This window comes from Hylobates moloch, unplaced genomic scaffold, assembly GCF_009828535.3.
Source record: "Hylobates moloch isolate HMO894 unplaced genomic scaffold, HMol_V3 SCAFFOLD_15, whole genome shotgun sequence".
Lineage (NCBI taxonomy): Eukaryota > Metazoa > Chordata > Mammalia > Primates > Hylobatidae > Hylobates > Hylobates moloch.
The window spans coordinates 44,340,988-44,358,532 of NW_026652290.1; the positions used below are offsets into that span (position 1 = coordinate 44,340,988).

Genomic DNA, 17,545 nt, shown 5'->3' on the forward strand with positions numbered 1-17,545 from the left:
CCCTAATGTCTGCCCACTAGGCGTCAGTAGTACTGATCACAGTTGTGGCAACCAGAACGTCTTCAGACATTGCTAAATGTCCTCCAGAGGGACAGAATCACTCCCAGTTGAGAAACGCTGGTTGAGAATGACATGTAGTCTGTAACCCACAAGCGAAGCTTCTTGAAGATGTAAGAGCTTTGGTTTTTGCAAAAATATATGTATTTAAAGACACATATATACTTATTTGTTTTTCTTCAATTTTCTATTTTCTGTGAGACCTTGATTTTTTTTTTAATTCAGATACATTTTAGGAACATTAATGCCTGCAGTTGGCTTAGGATTTCTATGCTACTTTAATAAGAGCAGTATTTTATACTTTTTAAAGCATTACTTTAAAAAAAACTTTTGCTATTGGAAAAAACTGTATTTTCTGTAAATGAAATCAGTGATGAGCTGCTCCTTTTAACACCTTGCGGCCATAACATTATACCTTGCTACAAATGATTACTGATGTGTTTTATGTTAAACACAGTGTATTGAGCTTTAAGATAAATAAAATCCCACAGAACTTAAGTAACTCAGCTAACCTTTCTCATAATAGATTTTCTAAAGAAATCAGTTCTGGCTTGGTGGAAGTCATATCACCCCCTGAAAGCTATTATCCTGACTTGACAAACCTAAAGGAGACATTTGGAGACTCCAAAGAACGAGTAAGGTGAGCATGTGCTGTTTAAAATCCTCCACACTTGTGAGTGTAAATATTTAATACATGTAGTTTTTATTTATCGAAGCTGAAAACATTTTAGAGTTGAATTTGGTAAAATCTTCTAGGTAAGTCTCATTAAGTCCAGGACAGCTTGGAAATAATGTAGAGTTTTCTTAGAATATGTAAAAACTTAATATCAGCTTTTATTTTACTGCGTTTTCTTAAACTAGCTTTTAGAGCCACTTCTCTTATTTAACTTTCATCAGAGTGTTTCTGTAGGCTACCAGGAATTCACTGACAGGGTTTAATACTGTAAATTTAAATACAAATTTTTTAAAGCATTCAATACATGTTTACGAACTTTGATCTGCTTGCAAACAGTCCTAGGCACCAGAGCAGGGACCCTAAAAGTGTAATTTTTGAAGCACTCGTTTGATGAAACATTAAGATATTACTGAAAAAAGGGTCTGTGTTCAAGGAAGTTTGGAAAAATATATATTAAGAATTTTTTTTCCAATAAATGTCTACTGCTGGATATTTTCGTGCCTCTTATGAATTAATATGTTTCTAGAAGGGGAACATGTATACATACTTACTTGATATTAGACTCATTTTTTTCCTCAGGACAGCTTGAGGATTAGTGTTCTTGGGAATACATTTTGATAAAGTCTTCATTAGAGGAAAGTGAATTTTCTTTGACTCTTTGTCCTAAGTGAGAGTGTGTGTGTGTGTGTGTGTGTGTGTGTGTGTGTGTACATATACATAGATGACGTGTTATATAGACACTTGAGGTTTATACATTTAATCTTATTTTACTAAATTTGAGTCTGATTCCTAACTTTTTGAAAATGTTTATTTCAGATGGAGAACAAAGCAAAACCTAGATTACTGTTTTCTAATGATGTATGCTCAAGAAAAGGGCATATATTACATTCAGGTAATTGTGGTTTTTCCTTTAATGTTTTTCACACTTGTAAAGAAAAAGTGTTATCAAGGGTATGTTTTCATTAAAACAGGAAGTTTTGAAAGTGCAAACCCTCTGACATCTGACAAATCATAACTCTCTCAGAGCAGAGGGGTCTCCATGGTAACTGAGCATGTGGGCTCTGATGTTTCTCCACTGAGTAGGGAAGCCAGCCCTCCACTTAGCGGGGGACCTGCAACTCACTTATCTTTTTCCTCTTATTCTCCCATTCCCCCATCTTCTCTCCCCTCTTCCCTCTCTCCACTGTCAAGAAGAACTAAGATGTCATCATTATTTGGCAGATTTTAAAGAGGAATTTTCTTACAATTTTTCTTTAGTGGTCTTACAATGAAATAATTTTTTTTGTAGGCCACAATACTGTTACCACTATTTTGAAGATAATAAAATTGACATTTAATTCTAACAGTCCAATTTTTTTTTTAGCAGCACAACAGTCCAATTTTTACCAAGAACACAATATGTCATGGGATTACAGACATGAGCTGCTGTGCCTGACATGTAGCATGTTTTTAAATTAGGAAGCATGAGGCCTCCAACTGTGTTCTCTTTTTTAAGACTGTTTTGGCTGTTTAGGATCACTTGAGACTCCATGTAAATTTTAGGAGGATTTTTTTCTATTTCTGTAAAAAATGCCTTGGGGATTTTGGTAGAGATTGTATTGAATCTATAGATCACTTTAGGTAGTGTGGACATTTTAATATTATTAAGTCTTCCAATACATGAGCACAGGATGTCTTTCCATTTATTTGTATCTTCTTTGATTTCTTTTAGAAATGTTTTGTAGAAAAATTTCCCACCTCCACATTTAGGTTTATTCCTAAGTATTTTATCTTTTTTGATACTATAGTGGGATTGTTTTCTTGATTTTTTTTTTTTGATTGGTCATTGTAGTATATAAAAATACAACTTTTTGTGTGTTGATTTTGGATCCTGAAACTTTGCTGAAATCATTTATTAGTTGTAGTTTTTGGTGGATTCTTTAGGTTTTTCTACATGTAAGATCATTTCATCTGCAAATAGTGATAATTTTACTTCTTCTTTTCCAGTTTGGTACCTTTTACCTTTTTTTGCTTAATCGCTCTAGTTAGGATTTCCAGCACTATGTTGACTAGTAGTGGTGAAAGTGGGATTCCTTGCCCTGCTTCTAATCTTAGAGGGAAAGCTTTCATTTGTTTGCTGCCAAGTGTGATATTACTGATGGGCTTTTCATATATTACCTTTATTTTGTTAAATAAGTTTTTTTCTATTTCTAGTTTGTCACTTTTTTTTTAATCAAGAAAGTGTCTTGAATTTTGTCAAATGCTTTTCCATACCAATTGAGATGATCATGTGTGTTTTTCTTCCATTTTGTTAATGTAGAATATGTTACACTGATTGATTTTTGTGTGTTGAATGATCCCTGTATTGCAGGTATAAATCCCACTTGGTTATGGTATATATAATTTTTTTAATGTGCAGTTTAATTCCATTTGCTAGTGTTCTGTTGAGGATTTTTGCATCAGGGATATTGGTCTGTAGTTTTCTTGTGTCTTTGTCTGGCTTTGATGTCAGAGAAATGCAGGCCTCCTAGAATGTGTTTGAAAAGTGTTCCCTCTGTTTCAGTTCTTTGGAAGATAGCTGTATGAGGAGGACTGATGTTAATTCTTCTTTAAGTGTTCAGCAGAATTCTCCAATGAAGTTCTCTGGTCCTGGGCTTTTCTTTGCTGAGAGGTTTTTTTATTACTGCTTTAATTCCCTGAGTTCTTATAAGTGTGTTCAAAGTTTTTATTTCTCCATGATTCATCCATGGAAAGTTGTATGTTTTTAGAGGTTTATCCATTTCTTGTAGATTATCCAATTTGTTGGCACATAATTGTTCCTAGTAGTCTCTTGTAATTCTTCGATTTCTGTGATATCAGTTGTTATGTTCCCTCTTTCATTTCTACTTTTAGTTATTTGAATCTTCTTTCTTTTTTTCTTAGCTAATCTAGCTAAGGGTTTATTGATTTTATTGATCTTTTCAAAAACCAACTCTAGGTTTGTTTGGGTTTTTTTCTGCTTTTTTTTCTATTTATTTATCTGATCTAATCTTTATTTTTTTTCTCCCTTCCGCTAATTTTGGGTTTAGTTTGTTTCTTTTTTTCAATTTCCTTGAGGTATGAAGTTAGGTTGCTGATTTTGAGATCTTCTTTTTTTATGTAAATGTTTACTGGTATAAACTTCCCTCTTTGTATGGCTTTTGCTGTATATCATACATTTTGGTATTTTTTCTTGTTTTCATTTGTTTCTGGATTTTTTTCTAAATCCCTTGTGATTTCTTCTTTGACCCGTTGGTTGTTTAGGGGTGAGTTGTTTAATTTCCACACGTTTGTGTATTTTCTGGGTTTACTTTTCTGCTATTGACTTCTAGTTTCATTTTGTTGTAGTCAGAGAAGATACATTGCATAGTTTTAGTCTTCTTAAATTTGTTAGCAGGCGGCACCGGCTCACACCTGTAATCCCAACACTTTGGGAGGCTGAGGTGGGCAGGTCACTTGAGTTCAGGAGTTCAAGAGTTCAAGACCAGTCTGGGCAACATGACGAAATCCTGTCTCTACTAAAAATACAAAAAATTCACTGGTCATGGTGATACATACCTGTAGTTCCACCTACTCAGAAGTCTGAGGTGGGAGTATCAGTTGAGCCCAGGAGATCGAAGCTACGGTGAGCCTTGTGCCACTGCTCTCCAGCCTGGGTGACAGAGTGAAAACCTGTCTTTAAAAAAAAAATTGTTGGCTGGGCATGGTGGCTCACGCCTGTAATCCCATCACTTTGGGAGGCTGAGGTGGGCGGACCACAAGGTCAGGAGATCGAGATCATCCTGGCTAACTTGGTGAAACTCCGTCTCTACTAAAAATACAAAAAATTAGCTGGGCGTGGTGGCGGGCGCCTGTAGTCCCAGCTACTCGAGAGGCTGAGGCAGGAGAATGGCGTGAACCCGGGAGGTGGAGCTTGCAGTGAGCCGAGATGCGCCACTGCACTCCAGCCTGGGCGACAGAGCGAGACTCCGTCTCAAAAAAAAAAAAAAAAAAAATTGTTGAGACATTATAGGGCCTAACATGTGGTCTGTCTTGGAGAATGTTCCATATGCTCTTGAGAAGAATGTGTATTTTGCTGTTGTTGGGATCAGTGTTCTTTATGTCTGTTGGGTCCATTTGATTATAGTGTTGTTTAAGTCTGATGTTTCCTTATTGATCTTCTGTCTGATCTATCCATAACTGAAAGTAGAATATTGAAACCCCCTACTATTATTGTGGTGGCATTTGTTTCTTCTTTCAATTCTGTCAGTGTTGACTTCGTATATCTGAGACCTCTATTATTAGGTGCATCTTTATTTAAAATTGTTATGTCTTTTCAGAGATTTGACTGACCCTTTTATTGTTGTATAATGTCCTTTGTCTCTTTTGACAGTTTTTGTCTTAAAGTCTTATTTTGTCTAAGTATGGCCACCCTTGTTTTCTTTCGGTTCTGGATTGCATGAATTATCTTTTTTCATTCTCTCACTTTTAACCTATGTGTGTCTTTTGATGTAAAGTAAGTTTCTTGTAGATAGTATACTAATGGATCTCATTAAAAATTTCCGTTTGGCCTAACTGTGTCTTTTAATTGGGATATTTGACTTAAAATTATAACAATCTTTTTAAAGCTGATTACTTCAATGACAAATAAAATCTCTACTCTTTTACATCTCTGTCTCCCCTGCACTCTATTTTACCAATGACACCAGTGACCTCTTTTTATATTGCATATACATTAACTTAGATTTATAATTATTGTTTGTGCTTTTGGTCTTTAAGAAGTGATTTTAATGTGATTAAAAGATTTGAAAGGGGTACCAGATTTTAAAGTGATTCATGATCAATATTACTGTATATTCCAGAATTTTATGTTTTTTATTTTGTTTTTATTACTGCTTATTGACCTTTCACTTCAACTTGAAAATTTCCTGCAGTGGCGTGATCTCGGCTCATTGCAAGCTCCACCTTCCAGGTTCACGCCATTCTGCCTCAGCCTCCTGAGTAGCTGGGGTTACAGGCGCCCACCACCCCATCCAGCTAGTTTTTGTATTTTTAGTAGAGACAGGGTTTCACTGTGTTGTTCAGGCCAGTCTCGAGCTCCTGACCTCAGGTAATCCACCTGCCTCGGCCTCCCAAAGTGCTGGGATTACAGGTGTGAGCCACCACACCCGGCCTTCTTTACTTTTGAATTACAATTTTGTCAGATATAATATTCTTGGCTGGCTGGTTTTTGTTTAGTATGTTTTAGCACTTTGAACATATCATTCCACTCTCTTCTAGCCTATAAAGTTTCTGCTGGGAAATCTGCTGATAATCTAATAGATGTTATCTTGTATTTGTTGGGTCACTTTCCTCTTATGGCTTTCAAGATTCTTTCTTTGTGACTTTTGACAACTTCATTATGATACTTCTTGGTGTAGATCAATTTATTGTAGTTGGGGTTCTTTGAACTTTTTGAATTTGTGTGTCCATTTCTATCCTCATATTTGGGAAGTTCAAATAGGCTCTCTTCTCCTTGTACAACTCTCATAATGTGTATGTTGTTTCACTTTGTGCTGTCCATAGGTCCCTTAGGGTATCATTATTTTTCTTTTATTCTTTTTTCTTTTTGCTCCTGTGCCTCAGTAATTTCAAAAGTCCTATCTTTAAGTTCTCTGATTCTTTCTTCTGCCTGCTCAGGTCTGCTGTTTAGTCCTTCTAGTGAAATTTTCAATTCAGGTTTTCTATTCTTCAGTTTCAGAATTTCTGTTTGGCTCTTTATAGTTTCTATCTCTGTTGATATTCTCATTTTGTTCATGCATCATATTCCAGATTTCATTTAGTTGTCTCTCTGCTCTCTTTTAATTTACTGAGCAATCTTACAAGAGTTATTTTGAATTACTGGGCAATTCATATGTCTTCATTTCTTTGGGGTTGGTTTCTGGAGTTTTAACTTGTTCCTTTGGATATACCATATTTTTGTTTATTTGTGTATCTTGTTTTTTGTTATTGGGATCTTGGCATTTGAAAAATCAGCCACCTCTCCCAGTCTTTGCAGTTTGGTTTTGTAGTGGAAGGATTTTCTTCAGTCAGCCTAGTTAAAGACTCTGGAGCCCTTTGAGCCTTTTCTGGGGCCATGTCCCCTCTGCTTGTGGGTGTAATCTCCTAATTGAAGTTGACTGGTTTCTACTCAGGAGCTCTGCAGCACTATGGCCTTGTTGGTATTGTAGTAAGCTGCAGTACTGGAGCGCCACCTAGTCTCTGTCTCTGGTACTGCAGCCTCTGGTGCCAATTGATGGCCTTTGTTCTTAGCTCTCAACCTGATGCCCTGTTCCTGACACTATGATTTAGATGAGACAGAAATCATTCCCTCTGGCTGCACTTGAAAAAGTCAAAAACATTGGGTATACACCAACTTCTTTCTTTCCTCAGGGAGAAGTCTGGAATTGAGTGTTTCCTCACTGTGGTCTGTGCCCAAGAGAGGGCCTCTGGCTGTCAAATGCTCAGATTTTAAATCTGTATCTTGTGTGGGGAATGTGTCTTGTGTGTCTGGGTTTCCTGTTTCTGTCTTGCTGATGTCACTCTCACACAGCCCTCTTTTACAGTAGAGGATCATGCTGTATGTACTGTCTGATAACCTTTTTTGCTGTCACTTAACATATTGTTGATATGTACCTTGATATGCCAGTAAATATAGATTGGTGTGATTTTTAATCCCTTCTTGAAGTCCTGTTATTCAGATATCATAATCAATCTTCTTGTTGGTCATTTAGATTGTTTCTAATTGTTCAGCTCTTTCAAAGTAAAATTCAATGAACATTCTTTTGTTTTTCAGAGACAGAGTCTGACTGTCACACAGGCTGGAGCGCAGTGGCACAGTCATAGCTCATGGCAGCCTCAAACACCTGGGCTCAAGTGATCCTCCTGTTTTAGCCTCCCAGGAAGCTGGGACTACAGGCATGCACCACCATACTGGGCTAATTTTTGTATTTCTTTTTGGTAGAGATGGGAGTATTGCTATGTTTCCTAGGCTGGTCTTGAACTCCCGGCCTCAAATGATCCTGCTGCCTCTGCCTTCCAAAGAGCAGGGGTTACAGGTTTGAGCCACTGGCGTCAGTGAGCATTTTTTTTTTGTTTTTTTTGTTTTTTCTTTTTTTGGAGACAGGATCTTCCTCTGTTGCCCAGGCTGGAGTGCAGTGGTGCAAACACAGTTCACAGCTCGCTGCAGCCTTGACCTGGGTCATGTGATCCTCCCATCTCAGCCTCCTGTGTGGCTGGGGCCACAGGCATGCACCACCATGCCTGGCTAATTTTTTTTTTTACTTTTTGTAAAAACAGGGTCTCACTTTGTTGCCCAGGCTGTTTTTGTTTGTTTGTTCGAGACATAGTCTCCCTCTAGCCCAGGCTGGACTGCAATGGTGTGATCTCAGCTCATTGCAACCTCTGCCTCCCGGGTTCAAGTGATTCTCCTGCCTCAGCCTCCCAAGTAGGTGGGATTACAGGCACTTGCCACCATGCCTGGCTAATTTTTTGTATTTTTAGTGGAGACAGGGTTTCACCATGTTGGCCAGGCTGGTTTCAAACTCCTGACCTCAAGTGATCCACCCGTCTCGGCCTCACAAAGTGCTGGGATTACAGGTGTGAGCCACCACACCCAGCCTGAACATTCTTAAAATAATCACATTTGCCCAAAAATTATGCCTCAGGAAAGAGGGAGTTGCTTTATATTCAAGTCTTCACATATGCTTATTATGTGGAATTCTCTCAGTGAGTTCATTGCCATCTACAGAGTATTAGTGGGAAAAACATACTAGCCTAAAAAGTTCTCAGTTAATGGTAGTTTTAAATGTTCATACAGGATAGATTTTACCTGTGACATTTTGTTGAAGACTAAGATGAGAGGTGATGTGGCAAAGGAATTTCTTCCAGATGTCATCATGATCCCCTCGGGATATGACTCCAGGGTTGCATGGTTTGGGAATGTATCACATCCACGGCTCTTAAAGAATGCTTTCCAAAAGGCAGTAGAGTCAGGGGTTGCTTTGTGATTGTCATAGACATACCCCTCAGGGGAAAGGGAGATGCTGTGGCTTGGAATGGAGTTTCCACTGACAGCATCATACAGTTTCATAAAGTGCTTTATTGCAAAAAACTCTGAGTTGAACACGGTGCCTTCTGGAAAACTGATAGATGATACAGGCACTTCACAGGTGGTGCTGAGTAATTCTTATGGTAGCGTATAAGAAAGCGCGTTACGGGCCAGGCGCTGTGGCTCACACCTGTAATCCCAACACTTTGAGAGGCCGAGGCGGGCAGATCACCTGAGGTCAAGGGTTCGAGACCAGCCTGGCCAACATGGTGAAACTTCATCTCTACTAAAAATACAAAAAAAATTAGCTAGGCGTGGTGGCGTGTGCCTGTAGTCTCAGCTACTTGGGGAGGCTGAGGCAGGAGAATCACTTGAACCCAGGAGGCAGAGGTTACAGTGAGCTGAGATTGTACCACTGCACTCCAGTGTGGGTGACAGAGGGAAACTCCATCTCAAAAATAAAAAATAAAAATAAAAAAAGAAAGCACATTACATCAGGCAGTCCCACCTCCAGCGATGCTGAGAGTAATCAGTGGGTTCCATATGCCCGCCTCATTGCTGCATTATAAATTTAGCTTTCCAGCAGCTGTTCCACTTAAGGTTTCAGCATCCATTGATTATTTTTCCCTAGATCAATCGTTTCATTAGCTGTTTCCAAGTGGTGCTTTCCTAATTCTGTAGTTGCTAATGCTCTTAGCTTAGTTCTAAATGCTATGTTGAGTTCTTTTATAAAGAATTTTTCTTCCTTTATTAGATTACCTTGAAAAATAGTTCTTAAAAGCTGGAGTAAATGCTTGATTTCATTCTCTTACTAATTTTTAAAGTTGGTTCCCTAGCAATCTACAGTGGTGGCTGTTTTTAAAGTATCATTATGTTACCTGTTGGGTACTATGTTAACTATTTGGGTGGCAGGTTCAGTAGGAGCCCAAACCCCAGCATTATGCAATCTATCTATGTAACAGACCTGCACATGTATCCCCTTAAAAACAATGTATCATTATGAAGTCATGGATATTTAAAATACATTTGATTTGCCACAGTCCATTGCAATCATTATTCTTATTGATGCTTTTATTGGTACGTCATAATCCAGTGGGAACCCCTTCAAATTGGCTTTTGTATCCTTTCTATGTAAGTCCAGCAATCTTTTTGGGGGCTCAAGTGATCCTCCTGCCTCAGCCTTCCGAGTAGCTAGGATTACAGGTACCCATCCCCATGCCCGGCTAATTTTTTAATTTTTTGTAGAGATGAGGTCTTGCTCTGTTGCCTAGGCTCATCTTGAACTCCTGGGCAACTCAAGCCATCCACCTGCTTGGGCCCCCCGAAGTGCTGGGATTACAGGCGTGAGCCACTGTGCCTGGCCTCAGTAATCGTGATTGTCTCTTTGATGATTGGCACATCTTGCGCATTTCCTATCCCAGATCTGGAATCGATCATTTCTCTGAGGAGCTCTATTCCTCTTCAGGCTGTGTGGTGTATCGAAACACAATCTGGGCGCTTAAAGGTGCTCATTGCTATTGACTTGTTTTTGCTTCTGAGACTTTCAGCAAGAAAAAATGTATTTTATTTTACAGAGGAAAAAAATCACAAGTTTGTATTGATAGTTCCAATTCAAACTGGATTAAGATGTAAGATTTTAGGGTTATAATAAAATTACAGGGCTTTTACTTAGCTTTTCAAATTTTTACGTGTATTTATTTTCTTTTATATTGAAAGTCTTGGTTTTTAATAATATCCTAATAATATAATTTTTTATTCTATAGTATACCTAAAATAGCTTCACAATATCAATACCATTATCACTACTAACAGTAAGACTACTAAATGCAGTTTAAACTTTCTTTGTGCTTTCTACCCCATAGAATGTATCCTGATATCCTTCTCTTTCTTTTTCCGCCTCTCTCCCCATAACTTTTGCTGTGATGAGACCTTTATCTTCTGCTCTCTCTGCCCCATCCACTCACATGTCAGCATCATTCCAGCTGTCTTACTTGGAAAGGATGTCCTCGTTTTCCTCATTGTTATTTCTCATAGAAAGGAGTGGCTTAGTTGACTTGCAATGTATTTCTTCCATTTTATTTTCTTCACTTTCTTTTAATAATATCTAGCTTTATATTTTTATTGTTTTTACCATTGTTTTCTTGATATTCATGATAAAAGTATGCTTGTATTTTTCCATAATGATGTCCTTCTCTCAATACCTTTCCTTCTTTTTTTGATGTATTAATATGATTGTTCAATTTTCTCTAGCTTGAAGATGATATTATTGTCAAACAAAATTATTTTAATACCATAAAAAATTTTGCACTTCAACTTTCTTCTGAGGAATGGATGATTCTAGAGTTTTCCCAGCTGGGCTTCATTGGTAAGAAAAGTGTCAGACTTACCTACTTTTCAGAAATAACTGTGACTCTCAGAATCTAAAACCAAGTACTTACTTGTCCTAAAGTTGTCTTTTTTCCTATGGAAATGGGTTGTTTTAGAGAAAAGTTAGGTAAACCTCTTTGTATGACATGATGAAAGCCAACCCAGAATAGAATTTGGAGACTTCTAAGACTCTTGTATTTACTCTAGCGTTCTTCACAATGCCAACCATGGTCCTGGTGAGCATGTTTGATTTTTTCTTCTCTGACATTTCCAGCTCCCTTGTTAACATAAGATTGTGATTCTTCTAAAAAGAGTACCACAAAGAGTTTTCTCATATGAATTCCTAGTATTTTCATGCAATGCATGAAGTCCTCATTCAGTGATTAATTTTTATTCGTTTTTCTCTTAACTAGTTGGGGCACTCATTTCTAAATGGTTTTTGGCTGATGTTTCAAAATTAGCCAGCTTAAGAATATGTTTAAAGTTGGCCAGGCGCAGTGGCTCACGCCTGTAATCCCAGTACTTTGGGAGGCCGAGGCGGGTGAATCACCTGAACTCAGGAGTTCAAGACCAGCCTGGCCAACATGGTGAAACCCTGTCTCTACTAAAAATACAAAAATTAGCCTGGCATGGTGGCAGATGCCTGTAATCCTAGCTCCCTGGGAGGCTGAGGCAAGAGAATTGCTTGAACGGGGGAGGTGGAGGTTGTAGTGAGCTGAGACCGTACCACTGCACTCCAGCCTTGGGGACGAGAGCGAGACTATCTAAAAAAAAAAAGAATATGTTTAAAGTTGAAGCATTGAAGGAAATTTACAGGGTCCAAATAATACTCAGAGGATAACATTTCATCTCCTATGGTACTTTTTAACACTTTAAGCATTAGAGGCTGGACCTTTGACCTTCTTGATCATTTAACTCAAAAGAGTCAAAAACCATCTTTACTTGTAAATGCTTCAGTGAAAACAAAATTAGGAGTCCTTGTTTTTTGCATGTATTGATTTAGAATAAAATTTTTTACCTAAACCTCTCAATGTTTAATGGGAAGAATCTTAGTAAGACACAAAGGGAAGATCTCTGACTTGCTTTTTGAATGCTTTGGGCCAGTAGGTATCTGATAGATTATTATAGTAACATCAGGAATTTACTATATCTGTTTACACCCAGGTGACAGCTCAAAAGAAAGTTTAGCCAAAGCAACTTTGTTTAATTTTGATAATACAAATGGGGAAATTGTTTATGATGATTTATAGTTGAAAGCACAAGCTTCAGTGTATGTCGTGGGCAAGATTTCATGAATGTAAGCCATTTTGGTGCTTGGTGTCTTCATTGCAGCTATTGACTGGGAATATCTTTTCAGGTAAAATGTTTCAAGCACCAGATCTTACTCTGATTGTAGAATTCATATTCATGTTTTACAAGGAGAAACCCATTGATTGGCTCCTGGACCATATTCTCTGGGTGAAAGTCTGCAACCCTGAAAAAGATGCAGTAAGTTAATTCCTCACCAGAGTGGAGGGAGTTTCTCTTCTGTATTTCGTGAAAGTGACTTTTAGAGATTTTGCAAATCAATAGTTAAATAGATGGGTGATATAAAACTTCTTTCCTGAGCTGATAAAAAGTTTCTATATTAGAAGAACTTTTAGATAGCAGTGGAAAATCCTGTAAAGCAGGAAGCTATTACAAGATGACGGACATTCTTTGAATTGCTGATAAATGTTTCTAGTGTTTGTAAGCCCTGGTGGTTCACTAACATTGGGTATAGATGTTGGTCATATCTGTTCTTGCATGGGATGCCATTTCGGTTTGTTTTCTTCATATTTCCTGTTCACTCTCTTTTTCCATGTATACTGGGGACAATATTAGACCCTAACACATCTATAAATGACGAATAAAATAGAAGTAATATTTTATACCAAAACAATGACACGTTTAAAGTACCTTTCAGCGTGTTACTCACAAAAAGCCAGTGTTGATAATAATACGATTACCTTTGGGATGATAGTTGCAGTCAAGTAAGTGAATAATAATTTTTGCTTTGATCATTCAGATAGCATGTTATTACCATAGAGATCTTATTGTTAAGAGTAATTAGGCCAGGTGCAGTGGCTCACATCTGTAATCCCAGCACTGTGGGAGCCCAAGACTGGAGGATCACTTGAGCCCAGAAGCTCAGGACAAGACTGGGCAATATATCAAGACCCATCTCTACAAAAAAAATTATTTTTAAAAAAAAAAAGAGTAATTAGGTATGTTTTCCTTGTCCAATTTGAATTGTATCTCTGAAAAAAAACTACAGCTTTTAATTTATTTGATGTAAGCATAAACAATATGTAAAAGTACAAATTCTTAAAAATGTCCATTTTGATGTGTAATGATAAGTATGACTATAAGAACATGTCATTATAGAGTTGACTTACCATTCATTGTAACAAATAAGCATTAGTTTGACTTTATGACCTTCTGCTCCCTAGAATAGTTGGATCCTCATACCTGCTAGGTTTTAGGATACTACCTTCTGGTGTCTGTAGGCTATCATTGCATTCTGTTTAAAAGAAACCACACACACACACAAAAAAAAAACCAACACATTTTTAGTTAGAGGAAATCATGGAATCTAGCAAAATGGCAGAGTATCTGTTTTCCGACAATTAGTTGAACATATAAATTGTTTTAAACCAATCATTTTTTAGAGATCTCAGTCCTTACGTGTATTTTCACTGTGACTTATAGAAATTTTTATTGTAGGACACAGAAAAAGTTAATGTCATGTTTAACCTCCTACAATACACTTGCATTTCATTTGTCCTGTGCAATTTTATTTAATATGTGGTTAGGTTCTAAAATGAGCCTGTGAGGTGAAAAAATCTATAGTAAAAATTAAAACCACAAAAACCCTCCAAATCATCCATAAATTTGGGTACATGAACTTTTGGACGATTTCATCCATTCCTTCACCCTTCTGCAGTCCATGTTTTTCTGTGGCCTGTAATTCTTCAGTTGCTTCCCCTAGAACATCGAGGGCGCTGTCACCACATCCTTGACAGTGGCCCAGGAAACCCTTCGAATCATTTATACATTCTCCCAAAGGGTTATCAGCCTGCTTGGGCCCTTCGGCCGGAGTCCTTCCATTGCCACTGGAGTGACAGGCTGAGTTCCAGACACTGCCTCGGTGGTTTCGCTCTCTCCTCAACCTTGCGCTCTTCAGTCTTCTCTCTCTCTTGCCCTTTGCCCTTCCTTTGACTCTTCCTCCCTTTCTTTCTCCTTCCACTTGAGTGTTTGTGCAAAGAAAATACACTATTTCACCTTTATTGTAGTGTCAGTAATAATGCCAGTGAAGTGAAACCTCTTGAGAAGTAGGCATCTTAGCACCCAGTATATTATTAGAAGTCTTCTAAAGTGTAAATTTCTTTTTTTTTTTTTTTTTGAGACAGAGTTTTGCTCTTGTCACCCAGACTGGAGTGCAATGGCGCAGTCTCAGCCCACTGCAGCCTCTGCCTCCTAGGTTCAAGCGATTCTCCTGCCTCTCAGCCTCCCAAGTAGCTGGGACTACAGGCACACGCCACCACGCCTGGCAAATTTTTATATTTTTAGTAGAGACCAGGTTTCACCGTGTTGGCCAGAATGATCTCGATCTCCTGACCTCATGATCCCCCTGCCTCAGCCTCCCAAAGTGCTAGGATTACAAACATGAGCCACTATGCCTGGCTGCTAATTTTTGTATTTTTTTTTTCTTTTTTGAGACGGAGTCTAGCTCTGTGGCCCAGGCTGGAGTGCAGTGGCGCGATCTGGGCTCACTGCAAGCTCCACCTCCCGGGTTCACGCTATTCTCCTGCCTCAGCCTCCTGAATAGCTGGGACTACAGGCGCCTGCCATCATGCCCGGCTAATTTTTTTTTTTTTTTTTTTTGTATTTTTAGGAGAGATGGGGTTTCACTGTGTTAGCCAGGATGGTCTTGATCTCCTGACCTCGTGATCCGCCCCCCTCGGCCTCCCAAAGTGCTGGGATTACAGGCGTGAGCCACTGCACCCGGCCAATTTTTGTATTTTTAGTAGAGGCAGGGTTTCACCACGTCGGCCAGGCTGGTCTGAAACTCCTGACCTCAGGTGATCCATCCACCTTGGCCTCCCAGAGTGCTGGGATTGCAGGCATGAGCCACCGTGCCCAGCCAAGTGTAAATTTCTTATAAAGATGTGTTTTTTGATTTTTTTTGGCCCCAAACTTATGTAAGTTATTGATAATGAAAAGACTAAAAATATTTGTCAAGGTGGCCCTCAGCATTGCACAGCCTTCACACGCCAGGCCCACACATGAGGACAGGTTGAGATGGAACGTCTGGACCATGGGGCACTGCGAGTTGAAACATAGGTGTCCCTTCCTGTGTTGACAGAGATTGTCTGTGGAATTTTTAATATCATTTACTTGCTTCTAGGCAAATGATTGCCTCACATTTTCAAGTTGCTTTCATGCAACAAAATGCACCATTTATAATTTGCAAATTCATTATATTATTTAATAAAAAATATTTTGTATATTTGAACTAACCCCCTAGTCTATAGTTTATGCATTTTAATATTAAAAGTCAAATCTTTATTGACATGTGTTGAAGAATGGTTGAAACTAAACCCTTCACTCTTCCCTTAACTATGCTTATTTTAAATTTCTGGATCATGACTATTTATCAAGTAAGTAGCAAATCTATTAGTGCCTCAATGACTGGAAAAAAATATGACTTGTAATTATGACTTGAAGTTGTTGTCTTTTCAATTTTGTTGTTGTTGTTGTTGTTTTGTTTGTATGTTTGTTTTTGTGACAGAGTTTCACTCTGTCACCCAGGCTGGAGTGCAGTGGTGCGATCTCGGCTCACTGCAGCCTCCGCCTCCTGGGTTCAAGTGATTCTCCTGCTTCAGCCTCCCGAGTAGCTGGGATTATAGGCTTGCACACCTGGCTGATTTTTGTATTTTTAGTAGAGATGGGGTTTCACCACGTTGGCCAGACTGGTCTCAAACTCCTGACCTCAGGTGATCCACCTGCCTCGGCCTCTCAACATGCTGGGATTACAGGCATGACCCACCCGTGCCTGGCCCTTCTTTTCAATATTTTGATAAAGGACTTCTCATTTTCCAGGTGAGGGCAAGATTTCACTTTATTATGCAACACTAATGTGATTTTTTTTAATATTTAGAAACATTGTGATAGACAGAAAGCAAATCTGCGAATTCGCTTCAGACCTTCCCTTTTCCAACATGTTGGTCTGCACTCATCACTGTCAGGAAAAATCCAAAAACTCACGGTTGGTGACTTAATTTTATTTTCTCATGAACATACAGCTTGTTATTTAAGGTATAATTATTGTTTTTCTTCTTAAGTAAGCTGTATATTATTTAATAGCATATATGTCTTTGCTCCCAGGATAAAGATTACATGAAACCGTTACTTCTTAAAATCCATGTAAACCCACCTGCAGAGGTATCTACTTCCTTGAAGGTCTACCAAGGGCATACGCTGGAGAAAACTTACATGGGAGAGGATTTCTTCTGGGCTATCACGCCGATAGCTGGAGACTACATCTTGTTTAAATTTGATAAACCAGTCAATGTAGAAAGGTTGGTGATTATTGAAATATATGTGATCTTACAGTTCAGATCTCTTATTCGTAATGTGATTTATAATAGATTTGTGTGTGTGTGCATGACAGATGTGGGGACACAGTGGGGCCCAAAATGTTGGGCTTTAAATTACATGTAAAACAACTCCATAATAAAATGAGTATGTTGTTTTCAGATGTAAAGTCGACATTTTAACATGTTTGGTGAACTTCATTGGTATTTCTGGACTTAGTATATCTAGTATAATTTTTTAATACTTTTATGCAGAACTCTTGAAAATCTCAAATTAGTGTTTATGTCTTTATCCTGGTATGTCCCTTGAAAATTGATCTGGAGCTAGTTGATTAGCCCAGCAATTTGGTTGAAATGATAAATTTGACAGAATATGACTATTCTTAGTCAATGGTTTTACAAATGCTAGGTTATTTTCGGTACACCAGGAAGAAATTTACAGCCATTTTATGTTTTTGAGCATTTATATTCATTTTACAGAATTTAGGACTGTCTTCCTTTTTTTTTTTTTTTTTTTTTTTTTGAGACAGTCTCACTGTGTCACCCGGGCTGGACAGTGGACAGTGGTGCAGTGTAGCTTATTGCAACCCCCGTCTCCCTGGTTCAAAAGATTTTCCTGCCTCAGCCTCCCAAGTAGCTGGGATTACAGGTGCCTGCCACCACACCTGGCTAATTTTTTTGTATTTTTAGTAGAGACAGGGTTTCACCATGTTAGCCAAGCTGGTCTCAAACTCCTGATCTCAGGTGATCCACCCATGTCTGCCTCCCACAGTGCTGGGATTA

General features: G+C 38.4%; 1 protein-coding gene across 1 annotated transcript in view; it reads left to right on the forward strand.

Annotated features, from left to right (window-relative positions):
* MGAT4A (alpha-1,3-mannosyl-glycoprotein 4-beta-N-acetylglucosaminyltransferase A) overlaps positions 1 to 17,545 on the forward strand; it is a 113,278-nt gene that overhangs the window by 82,223 nt on the left and 13,510 nt on the right. The window contains exons 7-12 of the mRNA XM_032178739.2: positions 584 to 697; positions 1,550 to 1,625; positions 11,028 to 11,142; positions 12,502 to 12,632; positions 16,327 to 16,434; positions 16,554 to 16,747. Of these exons, the coding sequence (XP_032034630.1) occupies positions 584 to 697; positions 1,550 to 1,625; positions 11,028 to 11,142; positions 12,502 to 12,632; positions 16,327 to 16,434; positions 16,554 to 16,747 (738 nt within the window). The remainder of the gene's footprint in view (positions 1 to 583; positions 698 to 1,549; positions 1,626 to 11,027; positions 11,143 to 12,501; positions 12,633 to 16,326; positions 16,435 to 16,553; positions 16,748 to 17,545) is intronic.